We start from the raw sequence: 17,773 nt of genomic DNA, 5'->3' as shown, positions 1-17,773 counted from the left end.
TTGCTGAAAATGCTATAAACCCCACATGGGATCCACTTCTGGGCCCTGTGCTGGTATTCCTTTAGGGGGCTGGAGTGAATTCATGAAGTCCCAAGGCCCCCAAATCGCAGGGCCTGTTCAAGGCCCCAGACATGACATAGTTCTTTGGTTGTCCTTTTGAGAGAATAAAAATCCTATCTCCCAGAATCTTACTCCAGAATTACAAGTTCTCTCCTAGGTCTCTGCTGCCTTTCTCTTTCACTTATTTTCCACTAAATATTACACTATGAAAACATTTGATGAGAACAGGCCATTCATGACCTACACGCTTGCCACTCCTATTCGTCTAATTTTTTCAAAAAAAATCAAGTCATGTTTTGAAGATCCCTGAAGTCTTACTCTCTGCCACACTATGTGGTAGCTTATTCCATGTGTATGAAGTTCTCTGTGTGAAGAGAATGTTTGAGTGAAATTTACCCTTAACACGTTTCCAGCTGTGTCCCTGTGTTCTTACTGGAGTCATTTTAAATTAACAATCTCGATCCACTGTATTAACTCCCTTTGTAATTTTAAACAATTCAATCACATCCCAGGTTCATTCTGATTTGCTTTAAAGGTGTGGCCCCTTCAATCTCTCCTTACAGCTCAATCTTCTTAGTCTTTAAAATTAACCTACTTCACCTTCCTGGACTTTCTGTATCTCAGTACAAGGACGTACAAAATACCTGTTTGGTCTATAGACTCTTCTTAATTGCATGCAAATCACTGGACGTTAAACTCAAAGGATACCAGTTCAATGAAAAGTGTACACATGATGTTACGATATGTACAGCTGGCTTATATTTCTGATGAAGTTTTTGTAAGGTTTGGAATGGGTCTTCACAGATGTCAAATTAGACAGTTTCACACCCAGTCTAACTATTTTTAATGCTATTCTGCATGGAAAAACCTGAGTTACGCATAACTCTTCATTTCAAGCTATTTTTCTTCAAATTGTGTGCAGTTTTGTAAAGAGAAAAATGTCTATTTGCATTTCCAAGCCTCTTTAGCCTATGAAACTGGCTTGTTTCCTTCCCTGCCTTACAGTGAAATGTCACATAACCCGCTTCATTTCAGGTTTAGAACCTGCCAATTTCACAGATAGTTACAGTTCATTCACCAATGAATTTGCATTTACAGGTACTCCTGTCCAGTTATTAATAAAACTGAGTATAGCAGTAGGTATCATCCATTTATAGTTGATAAAGCTGTCTGTCTGAAAAGAAAAAGAAAAGATCAGATAGGGGTTCAAAATATTAATTGCAAAGTTGGGTTAACTCAAGGGCATAGGTATTTCCACAAAAACTCCAGTACTGTTGGACCACGTTTAGATACAGTAGATAGATACAGTGGGTACGGAAAGTATTCAGACCCCCTTCAATTTTTCACTCTTTGTTATATTGCAGCCATTTGCTAAAATCATTTAAATGAATTTTTTCCCCCATTAATGTACACACAGCACCCAATATTGACAGACAAAAAAAAGAATTTGTGAAATTGTTGCAGATTTATTAAAAAAGAAAAACTGAAATATCACATGGTCCTAAGTATTCAGACCCTTTGCTCAGTATTTAGTAGAAGCACCCTTTTGAGCTAATACAGCCATGAGTCTTCTTGGGAAAGATGCAACAAGTTTTTGGTATCAGTCTGAGTTTGATAAAAGACACCTGAAGGACTCTGAGATGGTGAGAAATAAGATGAGACCAAGATAGAACTTTTTGGCCTTAATTCTAAGTGGTATGTGTGGAGACAACCAGGCACTGCTCATCACTGGTCCAATACAGTCCCCACAGTGAAGCATGGCGGTGGCAGCATCATGCTGTGGGGGTGTTTTTCAGCTGCAGGGACAGGACGACTGGTTGCAATCGAGGGAAAGATGAATGCGGCAAATTACAGGGATATCCTGGACAAAAACCTTCTCCAGAGTGCTAAGGACCTCAGACTGGGCCGAAGGTTTACCTTCTAACAAGACAATGACCCTAAGCACACAGCTAAAATAACTAACGAGTGGCTTCACAACTCTGTGACTGTTCTTGAATGGCCCAGCCAGAGCCCTGACTTTAACCCAATTGAGCATCTCTGGAGAGACCTAAAAATGGCTGTCCACCAACGTTTACCATCCAACCTGACAGAACTGGAGAGGATCTGCAAGGAGGAATGGCAGAGGATCCCCAAATCCAGGTGTGAAAAACTTGTTGCATCTTTCCCAAGAAGACTCATGGCTGTATTGGCTCAAAGGGTGCTTCTACTAAATACTGAGCAAAGGGTCTGAATACTTAGGACCATGTGATATTTCAGTTTTTCTTTTTTAATAAATCTGCAACAATTTCAAAAATTCTTTTTTTTGTCTGTCAATATGGGGTGCTGTGTGTACATTAATGAGGGAAAAAATTAATTTAAATGATTTTAACAAATGGCTGCAATATAACAAAGAGTGAAAAATTGAAGGGGGTCTGAATACTGGTCGGTCGGTCAGTAGGTAGGTAATTAATCACTTCTGACCCTTGAGAGAACATGAAGGTTAAAGCCTATAGCACAGCTGATAAGTAATCCTTTCATTTTGAATGCAACATTTGAGATAAAATATTAAACTATTAAATACAATGATACATTCGGTAGCATATTTAAATTAATAGGAGGATTACTTGTGAAAAACAATATTGTATTTCACAATGATGTTTACTTTCTATCAAGGAAAAAAACAGTTATTTCTACACGGAAAAGAAAAGATGGTAAGAGACAACATTTCAGTGGCACAACCGTTGAAGGCCATTCATTAATGGGATGGATCCTTCAAGCAAAACACATTGGCGTGTAAATGAACAACTATAAAGCCAGTTTTAGAACAAACTGAAACAGAACCATTAGTTGAAGCGCGCCATGGTGATAATGATATGAATTGGTCATCAGACGTTGGCACAAATAGTGAAACACTGCTAGGACCAAACTGCCATGATATGCCTGTGAATTAGGTTGGCTGAAGGTTCACCATGGGGCAAGTTGGTGTGTGGCAAAAAAGCAAAGTGATTGTGATCAAAAAGGGCAAGAGAGATGTCAGCCCCTGTAAGCACTGTTCAGATTGCAGCAACTGTCGTTTGTATGGAGGAGCTGCGCTTTGGTACCTATAATAACACAAGAGATGCGTTAATGAGGCAGTTCAGGTACTGACATTCTACTCTCTCATGCTCAAGCAACACAGAAAATATGATAATAAAAGTGCTTCTACTGTCCTGGTTTCAAGATCTGGCTGTGCGTTGGCTACTGTCATGTCACACTTACTGTATAATATGTACTTCATCGCCATCAATCCAGCAATGGACACACTCGACATGCCTTTCCAACGTATTATGTTGAAGCTTTGGTATTTACATGCTTCTGTTTCACACAATAACACTTTTTAATGTTGAAAGAAATTCAACGTTTGACTCATTTTTTTCTGGGAGTAAACATATCACTAATGAGGTTAAAAATTGTATTGTGTATGCATTCACATAGATTTCCTGTTCTACAATATTACATTTTGTCAAAAGGCCCGAAGTTAATAACTGAGTAAAATATGCAAAAACACTGGATATTAGAAAGGGGGTAAATACTGTCTCATATGCCGTTTCATATATTTACAAAATACAGAGAAAAATGGGACTAGACATGTCTGGGTGACACTTGAGCGTTTATTGTGTAATGTCACTATGAAGGCTGCATGCGATCATTAACATCAATGGCATCTACTGAGCCACATTTAGGTGTTTTTAGGTGTTAGCAGGTTTGAAGGCTGTGGTCTCAAATGCTACTTTTCCCTTGATGTCTCCACAAAACTTTCTTTTACAGCAAATCAATTGAGACACTCTGCGTCATGTGTGTGTTTTTGAAAATTAAGCAACTGAAGGTATTAAATGTATTGTAAAGGTCTTTAAATATTCCTCCCTCATTTAGATATACAGTCATGGCCAAAAGTTTTGAGAGTGACACAAATATTCATTTTCACAAAGTTTGTTGCCTCAGTTTTTATGATGGCCATTTGCATAGACTCCAGAATGTTCTGAAGAGTGATCAGATGAATTGCAATTAAGTCCCTCTTTGCCATGAAAATGAACTTAATCTCAAAAAACCCATTTCCATTACATTTCAGCCCTGCCACAAAAGGCCCTGCTGACATCACTTCAGTGGTCCTCTCATTGACACAGGTGACAGTGTCGACGAGGACAAGGCTGGAGATCACTCTGTCATGCTGATTGAGTTAGAACAGAGAGGTTCAAATGATGTGATGAAGGCTTCAGGGCACCCAAGAAAGTCCAGCAAGCGCCAGGACCGTCTCCTAAAATTGATTCAGCATTCGGACACCACCAGTGCTGAGCTTGGTCAGGAATGGCAGCAGGCAGGTGTGAGTGCATCTCCACGCACAGTGGGCTCACTCACAATTTTGCCTAAGATCACAGCCATGAATAAAGAATGGGACCAAAACATCCTCCGAGAGCAATCTTCTCCCCACCATCCGAGAACAGTTTGGTGACACACAATGCCTTTTCCAGCAGGATGGAGCACTGGGCCATAAGGCAAAAGTGACAACTAAGTGGCTCGGGGTCCATGGCCAGGAAACTCCCCATTGAGAATTTATGGTCAATCTTCAAGAATAGTGACAAACAATCGGATACCCCTAGTTATTAGTGAAGAAAAATAACCTAAATGTAAGGAAATACAGTACATCATTAGTTTGTTTAGAGCCTCCAACAGGCAAATTTTTAAATCACAGTGAGTGCTCTTACAGTGGCATGCAAAAGTTTGCCCCCCTTGCTTAAAATGTATTAACTGAGGGGTTCCTCTTTTACGCCAAGGCTTCAGATTGGCACGTTTTTCTTGTCAGTTGCTCCAATGGGGTGAGGAGGGTGATCACGCTCCCAATCAACCCCGGACGACTGAATATTTAAGTGACATGTAACTTAAAAGTCAGCCACAGAGGCCCCGAGAGCTCTCTTCTGCTCTTCTTATAACACACAGAATGGATTTTTCCATTTTAACAGAAATGTTTTGTTCAAGCATTCTCGGCTCTATACCAAGCTCCATTTGTGTGGTTTCAGGACAAGAGCCGGCTAATTGCAAATGTTTTGATGCAGATGAATATGTAGTGGTGCAGTGGTAGCGCTGCTGCCTCGTAGTTAGGAGTACAGTAGTTTGCTTCCCAGGTCCTCCCTGCATGGAGTTTTTTGAATGTTCTCCCCATGTCTACGTGGGTTTCCTCCCACAGTTGAAAGACATGCAGGTTAGGTGCATTGGCGATCCTAAATTGTCCCTAGTGTGTGCTTGGTGTGCAGGTAGGTGGGTGTGTGTGTGTGTGTGTGTGTCCTGCGGTGTGCTGGCACCCTGCCCGGGGTTTGTTCTTGCCTTGCACCCTGTGTTGGCTGGGATTGGCTCCAGTGTGACCCTGTGTTAGGATATAGCGGGTTGGAAAATGACTGACTAACTGAATACGTATCATCCGCCACTAACAGTGGGGATTGCCTATCGTTTTACTGCTGATTGCATTCATATTCAAGAAACTGTGCTGGAACGCCATTATTCACAACATGCTTTAAAGTGTAGACTACACATGTCAGACTTAGGATCCCACATTCTTCCATTGCATTTGCAGTTCTACATATGTTGCTTATATGAACACTTTCTTTAAGTGTTTCTCAGTGTCTAGAACACTCTTTTCAATGACACACTCAGAGCGGTGCCAATGTGTAATCTAGAACATTCTTGGACATGCAGAATTGCTGTCTACCCACTGAATGGGTAAACTGAGCAAATTCACAGAACTTGCAGACATACAGATAGAAGTGGTAAAGACTGTTGCTAAAACACTGAATACAATACAGTTTATTTTTATAAAGCCCAAAATCACACAAGACATGCCGCAATGGGCTTTAACAGGCCCTGCCTCTTGACAGCCCCCCAGCCCTGACTATCTAAGAAGACAAGGAATAACAGACAATGCATATTATTTGCAAGAGCTGTACCAGAGAAATAATGATGATTGGGTATCACGTAATGGGGCTTAAAATTCTCAACCGGACATCAAGACCCTTGTATCTTCTATTAGAGAAAATGGCCGACTTCCCATCGAGGTTCAATTACCTGTACAGCAATTTTTATGGCTATTGGTCTGTTGATGTGAAATTCTTTTTGATTTTTCAAGGAACATTAGAACACTCTAGACGAGAACAGGCCATTCAGCCCAATAAAGCTCGCCAGTCCTATCCACTTGTTTCTTCCAAAAAAACATCAAGTCAATTTTGAAAGTCCATAACGTCTTACTGTCTACCACACTACTTGGTAGCTTATTCCAAGTGTGTATCGTTCTTTGTGTAAAGATAAACTTACTAATGTTTGTGTGAAATTTACCCTTAACAAGTTTCCAACTGTGTCCCCGTGCTCTTGATGAACTCATTTTAAAATAACAGTCTCAATCCACTAGAGTAATTTCCTTCATCATTTTAAACACTTCAATCAGGTTTCCTCTTGTTCTTCTTTTGCTTAAAATGCAAAGGCTCAGCTCTTTAATTCTTCCTCATAATTCATCCCCTGTAGCCCTGAAATCAGCCTAGTCGCTCTTCTCTGGACCTTTTCTAGTGCTGCTATGACCTTTTTGTAGCCTGAAGACCCCAACTGCACCCAGTACTCCAGATGAGGCCTCACCAGTGTGTTATAAAGGTTGAGCAGAACCTCCTGTGACTTGTACTCCACACATCAAGGCGCTATATAACCTAACATTCTGTTAGCCTTCTTAATGGCTTCTGAACACTGTCGGGAAGTTGATAGCTTAGAGTCCACCATGACTCCTAAATCCTTCTCATAAGGTGCACTCTCGATTTTCCGACCTCCCATTGTGTAAGGAAGTGAACAACCAACTGTAGCAGGCAGTGTAGCACAGTGCTTAAGGCTTTGGATTGAGGTTGTGGGTTCGAATCCCACCACTGACACTGTATGACCCTGAGCAAGACACTTCACCCGCCTGTACTCCAACTGGAAAAAGAAAAGAAATGTAGCCAATTATATCTCAAATGTTGTAAGCTGTTTTGCATACAAGTGTCAGCCAAATAAGTACATGTAAACTAAGCAGCTACAACTTTTCTTTTTCTGGACAGTGGCGTAGAATTCTACACTTTTGCCTTAAGGACTTCTGGAAATCTGTCAGAGTGGCATGTCATCAAGTATATGTGGTTACGTTTGTGGTTTTGAAAGTTTCTTACTTTGGTAACTCCAGGCAAGACATTAGTTGAGCAAGTGTTGCAAAAGGCATATTTTGCATCACTCCCACATACAGTGGAACCTCAGGTCACAAACGTCTCTGAACATGTGCAAATCATGGTTGCGACCAAAAAGATCGCCAAACTTTTGCATCTGTTCACGACCACACACTCGGGTGACGAACAAGCCAGTTTCCTTTCCAGTTCATACGTGTCGATGATTTCCGCACGTGTTCAGTCTCTCCCTGTGCACTGAGCGAGCGAGAGAGAGAACGTGAGAAAGAGAGATAGCGCGAGAGTGAGAGAGAGTGAGTGCGAGAGAGACAGAGAGAAGGCAGTTAAAGAATGCACCGGGCTCGTTTTTAAAGAGACTGCAAGGTTAGTTTTCTCTGTTCAAGGTTTTCTCAGTGTTATTCAATGTTTTTACATTTAGTTTATAAATACACTGTTCATTCTATGGTATAATTAACTATTATTGTGTTTAAAAATCTTTAAAAAATATATATATATTTACAAACAGCACAGTCGGGAACGGATTAATTGTGTTTACATACAATCCTATAGGGGGAAATTATTTTGGGTCGTGACCCAAGGTTCCACTGTACTGTGAAACATTTCCACCCTGCAGACATTTTTGCACAGTAGCTCAGCATCACCTTAACGTTCTGCTCATCTGGAACACTATGGATGTGTTGTCAAATAATCTGGTTCATGTTATCAGTCAGATCAAAACGTCGTTTTCACATCAGTAAAATGATTTTAAACCATCATTTGCTGATGCGGATAGGATTCCAAAATCATCATGCATCCCTTTACAATTGCAACATTATTCTTTGACCGGTCTTTCACCATATTAAATACATACACGCTTTTAATGCCTAAAATTACACATTCTGTTGTAATTATATTATCACTCTTAACAGAGAAATTTAAAAAGCAAAGTGTTTCCTCACTTTCCCACCATCCAATATTAGTACAATAAATATCATACCTGATTTCACATAAATGGCAATTAACCCTTAAAAATTTCATGCATTTCTATTGTATACTTACTTTCTTCAGAATAACCTGCAGATGATGGTAGATCTTCCATTGTCTTCCCCGATGATGGCTCCCCAGTTCTCTTTATGTTACATGTAAAGGGTTCAGGCTTCACAATGACAGAACACTCCTGAAAAGCACAGGGTCCCCTCGGAGAGGAGAGCAATCCAGATTTTGCTTCTTCTTGGCACACATGCTGAAAGATGAACTCTGAACAAAGGTTGTCTTCTTCTTTGATGTTGCCTGCACTTTTGTGTTCCCCCAAGCTAATGGCGACCATCTGCTGCTCAGAATTGTTTTTAATGGCCTTTGATTCCCATTCACAATCCTCCTCCTCCTTTATGCAGAGGCTCTCCTGTTTAGGGTGGACAGACTCCCATTCACATTCCTCTTCCTTAATATTTGCAGTCCTTTTCTCCATCCTGGGCACACTAGCCTATCCACATCAGTCACATATATGTTACTGGAAATGGCAGCTGGTCTTTAATAGTTTCTGTGAAAAGAAGAGGGTTTAATTTCACCAGAACTGTACTAAAACATTTACATGAACAGGACATTTTGCCCAACATAGCTTGTCACCTAGCTTCTGTAACCGCATCATCAAGTATAGATCTGAAGGTCCCCAAAGCACAGTTGTCTACCACTCTCTGTGTGAAGACAGTGTTTCTAAATTAAAATCAAGTTCACCTTTAACCACCCGTGTCCTAAATGTTCTTACTGAAAAACTCGTTTTTAGGTAACCACTGTGGAAACATTTCCACTGTATGCATTTCCTTCACACTAATCCCTTAACCTGAAAAAAATACAGTGCAGCCTTCCTTCACTGCTCATACCTTACAATCCTGGAATCAGTCTAGCTGCCTCTCTCTGAACTTTTGTAGTGCTGTTCTTTTATTTTTGTAATATGGGGATTAAAACTGTAAACAGTACTTCAGGCCAGTGTGTTGTACAGAATTAACTTGTGTTTTAAACTGCACATGTCACATTATGTATTGTAATACAACATCCTAGTAGCCTTCTTAACCACTTCTACACGCTGTCTGAAATGTAATGCCGACACATATGGAATGTTGTGGCAGTACTGAATTTTCTTTGAATTTGAAGATAGTGTTCATCAAGCCGTAGTAGCAGAAATTAAGGCCTTTAGAAATGCTTGTGTAGCCTTTTCCATTTTTACGCGTTTCAGCAAGTCAACTTTTTCCTATTGCCTGCGGTTGTTTCAGTGGTTTACTTGAATACAACTTTCTTGAGGAGAGTCAGCTCTGTCAGCCATCAAACTTTGTGCAGCCTTTTTATTGGACAGGGCACCTCCAAGCCACACCTCCAATCTGATTGGCTGAACACTGAACTGCAGTGAGCTAATCACGCTAGAGGTTCACAAGCCTGGACTGTGAAAGTTAGGTTCAACAATAATAAGACAATTGTTTGAGCGTTCTTAGCGTGTGCAGTTTTAGTCTACTACTGTGATTTCTTTGAAGATCACACCATTTTGTTAGGAGTAATTAATGCAGAAATCCAGGGAATTATAAAGTGTTCACAAACTTTTCAGGAAAATGTGTGACATTTCCCTCTAAACTTCTTTTTTTTAAAAAAAGTATAGACCAATGGTTACCAGTCCTAATACTGCAGGTACACCAACAACAGCAGCTTTTTGTTCCAACCAGCGCCATAACTGGTCAATCATTTTCCCTCTAACTTATCTCCTTGTTTAAATAAATAGGCATTTTTGGTTCTTCTTTTATTATGAAAAGAATTGTGGTTTACATTCATTCATAGGAAATCTGAAAATATTCATATTTTAAAGTTCTGAACTTTCTTGTAATTTTCCTACTAGTTTACATTGTTTTCCTTGTGTAGTTTGCTCCTTTAATCATGTCCTAATAACAACGATGCCTAAATTACAAACGGAATGGCTGCAGCTACTGGCAGACCTACTAAGCTCACCATTACAAAATAGTGACTACAACAATAACCACAACACCTGGAAAAGTAGAAAGAAAAATACAACGTAGATGACAGTGAAAAAACTATATTTAAAAGAATAAAACATTATCTCTATGTTAATACACATAAATTCTTACTACATTCCATATACAGTTATAAGTAACAAACCCAGTTTTGACATTTCTGGTTTTGCGCCTTTCATTTTGCTATGTCGTTCCTCCAACTGTCATATCTAACCCACTCATTGTTAACTGCCATTACTGGACACAATTAATTCAACTCCACAGAAGAAGGTGAATTAACTGGAAGATGGAAAATGAGAGTTGAGTAATTAAAGCTATGGTAAAAATATAAACATATCTTTAAAATTTTCAAGAATGAAAATTTCACACCACTGTGCTTTAAATAATGCTAACAAATTAAATACTAAGATCAATTAGAGGGAATATGACTGACTGGGGGACTGGTTGGGAAAAGCATGGCTGCAGCACAGGGATTTTTAATAAAATGTACATAGTAATATTACACTCATTATTTTCTCTCATCATTTTAATTTGGGTTTCTGTTGCTGATTTTATATAAAGAACGTGAAAAGTTATGATATATTCACGCGTCATACACACGGAGCTTCAAGGGATCTGAAATAGTAAGTCCAAATGTCAGTTGCGTATGGGATTTCTTTAACACGGCATTGCCCGATTAGAAAATTAGAAATATAGGATACTCTTAAAATCTGTCTCTCTCTCTATTTTTTATATATATATATATATATATATATATATATATATATATATATATATATATAATGTATACATGCCCCCTACACACCCAGACCAATATACTGTATTATATAAAAGTGGAGACATAAGTTAAAAAAAAATAAAGCAAGAATTTTAATAGGTTATGAGGAAAACAAAAGTAAAATCATTTGAAAATTCTTTAATACAAGCTAAAATAAATTCTTGAAAAGTGAAATCTTTTGAAAATATTAAATACAGACAACAGAGAAATATACGGAAGCGTATTAGGGCCACGGTGAAAAAAATATACGGACACAGTGAAGAAAAAAAAAATCTAAATGTCGAGATTAAAGTCGACATTTACACTTTATTCTAATAGTTTATTTTGTCAGTAGAATGCCGCAAACTAAACATCTTAAAATGAATGTTTAATTTACTAGATTTTCTCAAACCCCGAAAGTTTTCAGAACTTAAAATGTATTAAAGCATATGGGGGCAGAGTGGCGTGGTGGTTGAACTGCTGCCTCGCAGCAAGGGGGTCTCGGGTGTTCCCTGCCTTGAGTTTGCATGTTTTTCTGGTGGTTCTACTCGGCGTGCTTCAGTTTCCTTTCAAAGACATGTAGGATTTTGTTATGTATTATTGACCCTGCTACTTTATATGTTGCACGTATTCACCCTGCGATGTGTTGGCGTCTCATTCAGGATTTACTCCTGCCTCGCACAAGATGTTTGCTGGAATGGGCGCAACCCTGAACGGATGGCATAATTAAACATGTATAATGAAGATTTTTTTTTTTTTAAATCTCTGAAAACTCCATCCCAGCAAGCACCGTGCCTCCACATGCTTTAATAATTTAAAGTTCTGAAAATTCTGAGGTCTAAGTTTATAACTTGTTTTAATTTCACAAAGACGTTTATCTTGTGGTGATTGGTTATGAGCAGAAAGAAAAAGCAAGGATAGGAACTGGAGGTTTAGTGCGTCAAATAGAGGAGACTGCACGCATGCAATAAAGAAAGCCCGCTCAGAAGAACATCCTTTGAATTCTGCGTCCGTGTCTCCGATCACCACATCACGAACCCAACATTTACACAATATTTAAGTTAAACCTGTGCGATACCCATTCATATATCCAGTTTTTTGGAGCCTCGTCACACCTGCCATAAAGTTCACTACACTGAACATACAACTGGGGACCCCTTAATGCAAGGGAGCAGCACTACAGCCACGCCACCGTGCCCCTCGCCACCCATGTTTAAAACATGCTTTAACGCATTTCATCGTGAAAAAGATATCAAGTATTTATCTTAGTATTCTGAATGTTCTTAGAGCAGGAACATCATGAAATGAATGTGCAGCGATCGCTGCCTGAGCCTCTCAGTGCAAGAGGAAGTCAGTTTAAGAAGCGCATAGAGATTAACAACTGGGTCGAGGAACACTTAATATAAAGCATTGAATCTGCTACATTAATTAAATGACGGGGTTTGAGAAAATCTAGTAAATTAAACATTAATTTTAAGATGAAGTTTAGTTTGCGACATTCTACTGACAAAATAAACTATTAGAATAAAGTGGAAATCATGTCGAGAATAAAGTCAACATGTCGACTTTAATCTCGACATTTAGATTTTTTTTTCCATCGTGGCCCTAATACGCTTCCGTAGTAATATTATTATTTAATATACGCAGTTAGAAAAAACGTGGGCCGTGGCAAGTAGTTACAACACACTTTGTTGACACTATGTTGCAATCTTGATACAGAACTACACAGCAGCGCGGCTGGAGAGCAAAACGGTAACCGTGTCGATGTCCTCAGCCAACCCATAGCAACTGAACAAGTTGCAAACATGCAGCAAACACTAGCTTCCTCGTTACATTTGGGTCATTTTCATCAAGAGAATCTCGGAAAAGAAAGTATAATTACTTATGAAGTTGCAACTAAGTACCGTAAGAAGGTAGTAAAAATACATTTTTATTACGAAATTTGAAAATGGACATTTGTGTGTAGGCTACCTGAAAGGTCAGTACGGGACAGGGGTCAACCCTAGGATTGCCGTTAAATTTGAACTTCAATGCCATGCTTTCTGTGCCTACCTACCGGCTCTGCAAACAAATGCGTAGCGATTCCAAAAGGAATACATGTAGTATACGAGCTCTTTAAATATAAATAGAATAACGTAAATTAGATAACTGGAATAATGTGAAGCGAGCTGCAGAAAAAACGACATGGACTATCAGACCTACCGAGGCCTTCAGTCGCCACTCCGGCAATATGACCGAGAGACAAAGCAGCGAGGAATAAACGGAGAGTATTAGGCGCTTCGACACTAATCAGAGTCCGGTGGAATCTCTCTTCCGCGACTACAAACTAAATCTTACATCTATATAAGAGATCAGTCCAAATTTTGATCACTTACTGCTAAGAGTCCTCGTTGTGTAGTTCGGTTTTCTTTTTTTTTGATTTGCTCCACAAGCAGTTTAAATCTGCAGGACACACAAAGCTACCCGTGTTGAACACTTAGGCTCTACGAACTCCGTGCCATATCCTCCTTAAGCATTCCTTTCCACAAAACACTGGGCTTGCTACTGTTTCACTTCCTGGTAATGACGTCACACGCTCGTTTTGTAATATCTTGACGAATAGGAAAGAGCCAAACTCCAGTCCTGGCTGCGCGCATTTTTCGCTGATCCGACCCCCTTTCGGCGACTGCAAAATGCATCCACAGGTTTCTGTCCGTTTATGCTTTTCACGTTTACGTTTGCTCTATGACGGTGATACTGGCTTCATTTTTTTACCGATCTTTCAAAACTTGCATAAACAAAATGTGCCGCTTTGAAAGAGTGGTAGGCCAACCTGGAATAATCAATGAAATTTTATTACAAAATAGTGTGCTTTGGTAACTTGGCAGAAGATGGTAACATGTAACGTTGATGTGGCGTAACTGTCCAGAACAGGTATAACCCAGTGAAGAATTTCATGTTTGCATGTTGTTTGACCATAACGGTCGATATATTTAAGACAGTTGTAGCTGAGTGATCAAAGACGCAACCTTGAAATGTACTTACTATGTACCGACATTTCTACATTTTCCTCTTTGGAGTACCATGTATATTTGAAGTCAGCCAGTATATTCTCACACCCTCTTGGTGCTATTATTCTTTTTAAAGTCTCCTATCTCGTGGCAATTTTAGTTAGGCTATGCCCCTTCTGGCTAATGACCAGCATATGAAACATGAGACTGACAACCACATTCATCACAACACCTTCTAGAATTAAAATACTACCCACATATCCATTTTTGAAAATGGTCTGAGCATTCGTAACAGGTAACCCGCCATTCCAAAATGTAACAATAGGTACTGAATTCTATTTAAATTAATCAAGTCAAGTTGAGGAGCATACACTGGTATAGCGCATTGCCACACCCACTACACGATGAAACAACTCGGGATCCATGGTTGGCAACCCCCCAGGCAGACACGCGGTCCACTCCCACCCTCTGGAAATGACCCTCTATCTGCCGCAGCCAGGTGTTACGTGGGTAACCCCTTGGCCTGGTCCAGCCACTCGGGTCCCCAACAATGAGGATCTTACGAGCTGGATCACCCTCCGGGAAACACACCACATGGCCGTAGTGCCACAACTGACGCTTCCTTACAATGCAGGTAATGTACCTCATTCAGGACTCCATGAGCAACTGCTCATTCAACATAAAGTCAAATCAATGGTACACAAGGATTTTCTGGAGAGACACAGTACCAAAGGAGTCTAATCTTCATCTCAGGTCACTGGATAGCGTCCATGTCTTGCAACCATATAGCAAGACAGGAAGCACCAGGACTCTAAAGACTTGGACCTTCGTCCTTTTGCATAGATATCGGGAGCCACACACCCTTTTCCAGTGACCTCATGACCCCCCATGCTCTCCCAATCCGTCTACTGACTTCATAGGAAGAGTCACCAGAGACATGAATGTCACTGCCAAGGTAAGTAAACCTCTCAACAAGGTGGACACTCTAACTGTAGACAGACACACTGCTGATGGCCGTGCCCAAGAGGTCATTAAAGGCCTGGCTCTTTGATTTTTATCAGGACACTCGCAAGCCCAGACACTCAGACTCCTCACTCAGTCTCTCGAGTGCCCCAATCAGAGCCTCCATTGATTCACTGAAGATCACAGCATCATCAGCAAAGTCAAGATCTGTGAACCTTTATTCACCAACAGATGCCCCACAGCCGCTGGACCCCACGACGTTGCCCAACACCCAGTCCATACAAGCACTGAACAGAGTAGGTGCAAAAACACTCCCCTGACGAACCCCAGAATCAACTGGGAAAAATGCAGACGTTCTGCCTCCACTCTGCATAGCACTCACAGTACCAGTGTACAGGCCGGCCATGATATCCAGCAACCTCAAGGGGAATGAATGTTTAGTAAAAAAAAAAAAAATCTGTAGTTTAAGATTGTAGTACTTTAAAGTAAATAATGATGCATGCCAAAGAAATTTCCTTCGTAAAGTTCAGTGTGCAAAAACCCTCTAAAGGGATTTAAAGTGAAATTGTTTACTTAAGAAAGACATCAATCAGTTAAAGTTAATTCAGAATGCAGCAGCAAAAATCTTAACCAGAAAATGAATATCTGAGCACCTCACAATGCTAGTTCAGTGTTGTTACAGTGGTTGTCTGTGTCCTTTAGAATAGGTTTAAAATAATAATTCCAAGAGCCACGCTTAAAAGTACTGGTGAGGTGGTCTTTTGCTATTATGCACTAAAAATCTGGAATACATTACCAATAGATTTCTTTAATTGTGACTTTTTTGTGTTGCTTCAACTTATTTCTACTCTTAATACCCTAACATTACAATTTTGCATATAACCACTTCTCTGACATGTTGAAAAACACTTACAGTTACATGGTTTGTAAGAAAATCTGCAGCAGAAATAAATTATATTGTTGTTGCTGGTGGACGGTGCAACATATTTAACTAATAAAGGCACTACTCTCATCCACCTGCAGGTAATATTTAAACTTTTATTCAGGGGAAAAGATCCTGCTATTATATACATGTTGTGACTTGTGTGTTTTTATTTTGTTTTGTTCATTTCTTTTTATTTTTTAACTTTAAAATGAGATGTTTGCTCTTTCTTTGAAAGTAGTAGCAGCTCCATAATGTTAAGATGGCACTTGTATACTGCATATTCCCTTTTTCACCTTAGCACTGTCACTGCTACAGTATCACCACCACGTCTCACCTCCCTATAAGTAAATACATGTAAAAGCATACTGTATGTATGGTGGTTCAGTGGGAGTGCTGCTGCCTTGCAAATTGGAGACCCGGTTTCAAATCCCAGGTTCAATGATGGATTAACTAACTTGGGGGCCCCTAGGCTGAGATCAGCTTTCTCAGAAAAGAAAGTATAATTACTTATAAAGTTACAACTAAGTACCGTAAGAAGGTAGTAAAAATATATTTTTTATTATGAAATTTGAAAATGAACTAAGTATGGGACATTTGGGTGTCTCTAAAAGGTCAGTATGGGACAGGGGACAAAATCAAATATGAGACATGTCCCGTATATAAGTGACATCTGGAAACTCTAAATAAGCATGACATACAATACAATACAATACAATTTATTTTTGTACAGCCGAAAATCAAACAGGAACTGCCGCAATGGGCTTTAACAGGCCCTGCCTCTTGACAGCCCCCCAGCCTTGACTCTCTGAGAAGAGAAGGAAAAACTCCCAAAAAAAACCTTGTAGGGAAAAATGGAAGAAACCTTGAGAAAGGCAGTTCTAAGAGAGACCCCTTTCCAGGTAGGTTGGACGTGCAGTGGGTGTCAAAAGAAGGGGGTCAATACAATACACAGAGCAGAAAAAATCCTTAATACAGCATAATAATAAAGATTTTAGAAGTACGGAGCAGAATTTAACAGTATATGATATCACATAATAAGATTTGGATATTTTTAGAGTCCTGGAGACCTCATCCATCAAGCTGCCTCCCCCATCAAGCTGCCTCCCCATTTGGCCATTCCACGGCTGAAACGCTGCTCGGCCAGCCAATCCGATGAAAGGACCCCTTTTTCCCATGATTCCTGTGATCCTCCATCAGGGATGACTTTACCACAGGCAGGCAAACAACTTGTCAGGTGGGCCGTGGCACCAATTGCCACATTTGAGTACCGGCATACAAATCACTCTGTGGCACTTGATGCACACAGCATTGCTTTTAACATACCAATGAAACAATTATTATGGGCAATATAAGTAGCAACATTGTATAAAAGAATAAGCTGCAAGAATGAGCAACAAAGTTACTTCTGCCAGTGTATACATTGACTTACTGCTGTCATGCCAGTCAACCCACAACATTTACAAAACCTCGGGTGAATCCACAACATACAATATCGTAATATATGTCCCTACCTTTATAAGCTTTTCATTATTATGTTCTTTGTAGCAAAATCCTTTATGATTCCTGTGAAATATTTTTTGAGGAATATCACTTACAAAGGCATGCTGAGTATTTCATGTTAAGAGCATAAGAACATAAGAAATTTGACAAGCAAGAATAGACTGTTCACTCAATCAAGCTTTTTGTCTAGTTAAGAGCTATAAGCTATCCCAATATCTCATCCAGATTCTTCTTCTAGGTTGTCAAGATTTCTGCTTCAATTCCATGTCTCTTTGTTTAAAAGTGCTTCTTGACTTCAGTCTTTAATGCATTTCCTCTTAATTTCCACTGATGTTCTTGAGTATATGATTGACCCTTAAGCTGAAAGAATGTTGTTGGATCTGCTT

At 39.7% G+C, this 17,773-nt stretch overlaps 1 protein-coding gene across 1 annotated transcript in view; it reads right to left on the bottom strand.

Moving 5' to 3' along the window:
- LOC120534631 (zinc finger protein 184-like) overlaps positions 1-13,581 on the bottom strand; it is a 53,276-nt gene extending 39,695 nt beyond the window's left edge. The window contains exons 1-2 of the mRNA XM_039762223.1: positions 13,385-13,581; positions 8,298-8,778 (exon numbers count right to left, since the gene is read on the bottom strand). Coding sequence (XP_039618157.1) covers positions 8,298-8,706 — 409 coding nt within the window. The 5' untranslated portion in view covers positions 8,707-8,778; positions 13,385-13,581. The remainder of the gene's footprint in view (positions 1-8,297; positions 8,779-13,384) is intronic.
- Positions 13,582-17,773: the final 4,192 nt, after the last annotated feature.

The sequence above is a fragment of the Polypterus senegalus genome, chromosome 8 (genome assembly GCF_016835505.1).
Source record: "Polypterus senegalus isolate Bchr_013 chromosome 8, ASM1683550v1, whole genome shotgun sequence".
Classification (NCBI taxonomy): Eukaryota; Metazoa; Chordata; class Cladistia; order Polypteriformes; family Polypteridae; genus Polypterus; species Polypterus senegalus.
This window is presented reverse-complemented; position numbering and strand designations above follow the sequence as displayed.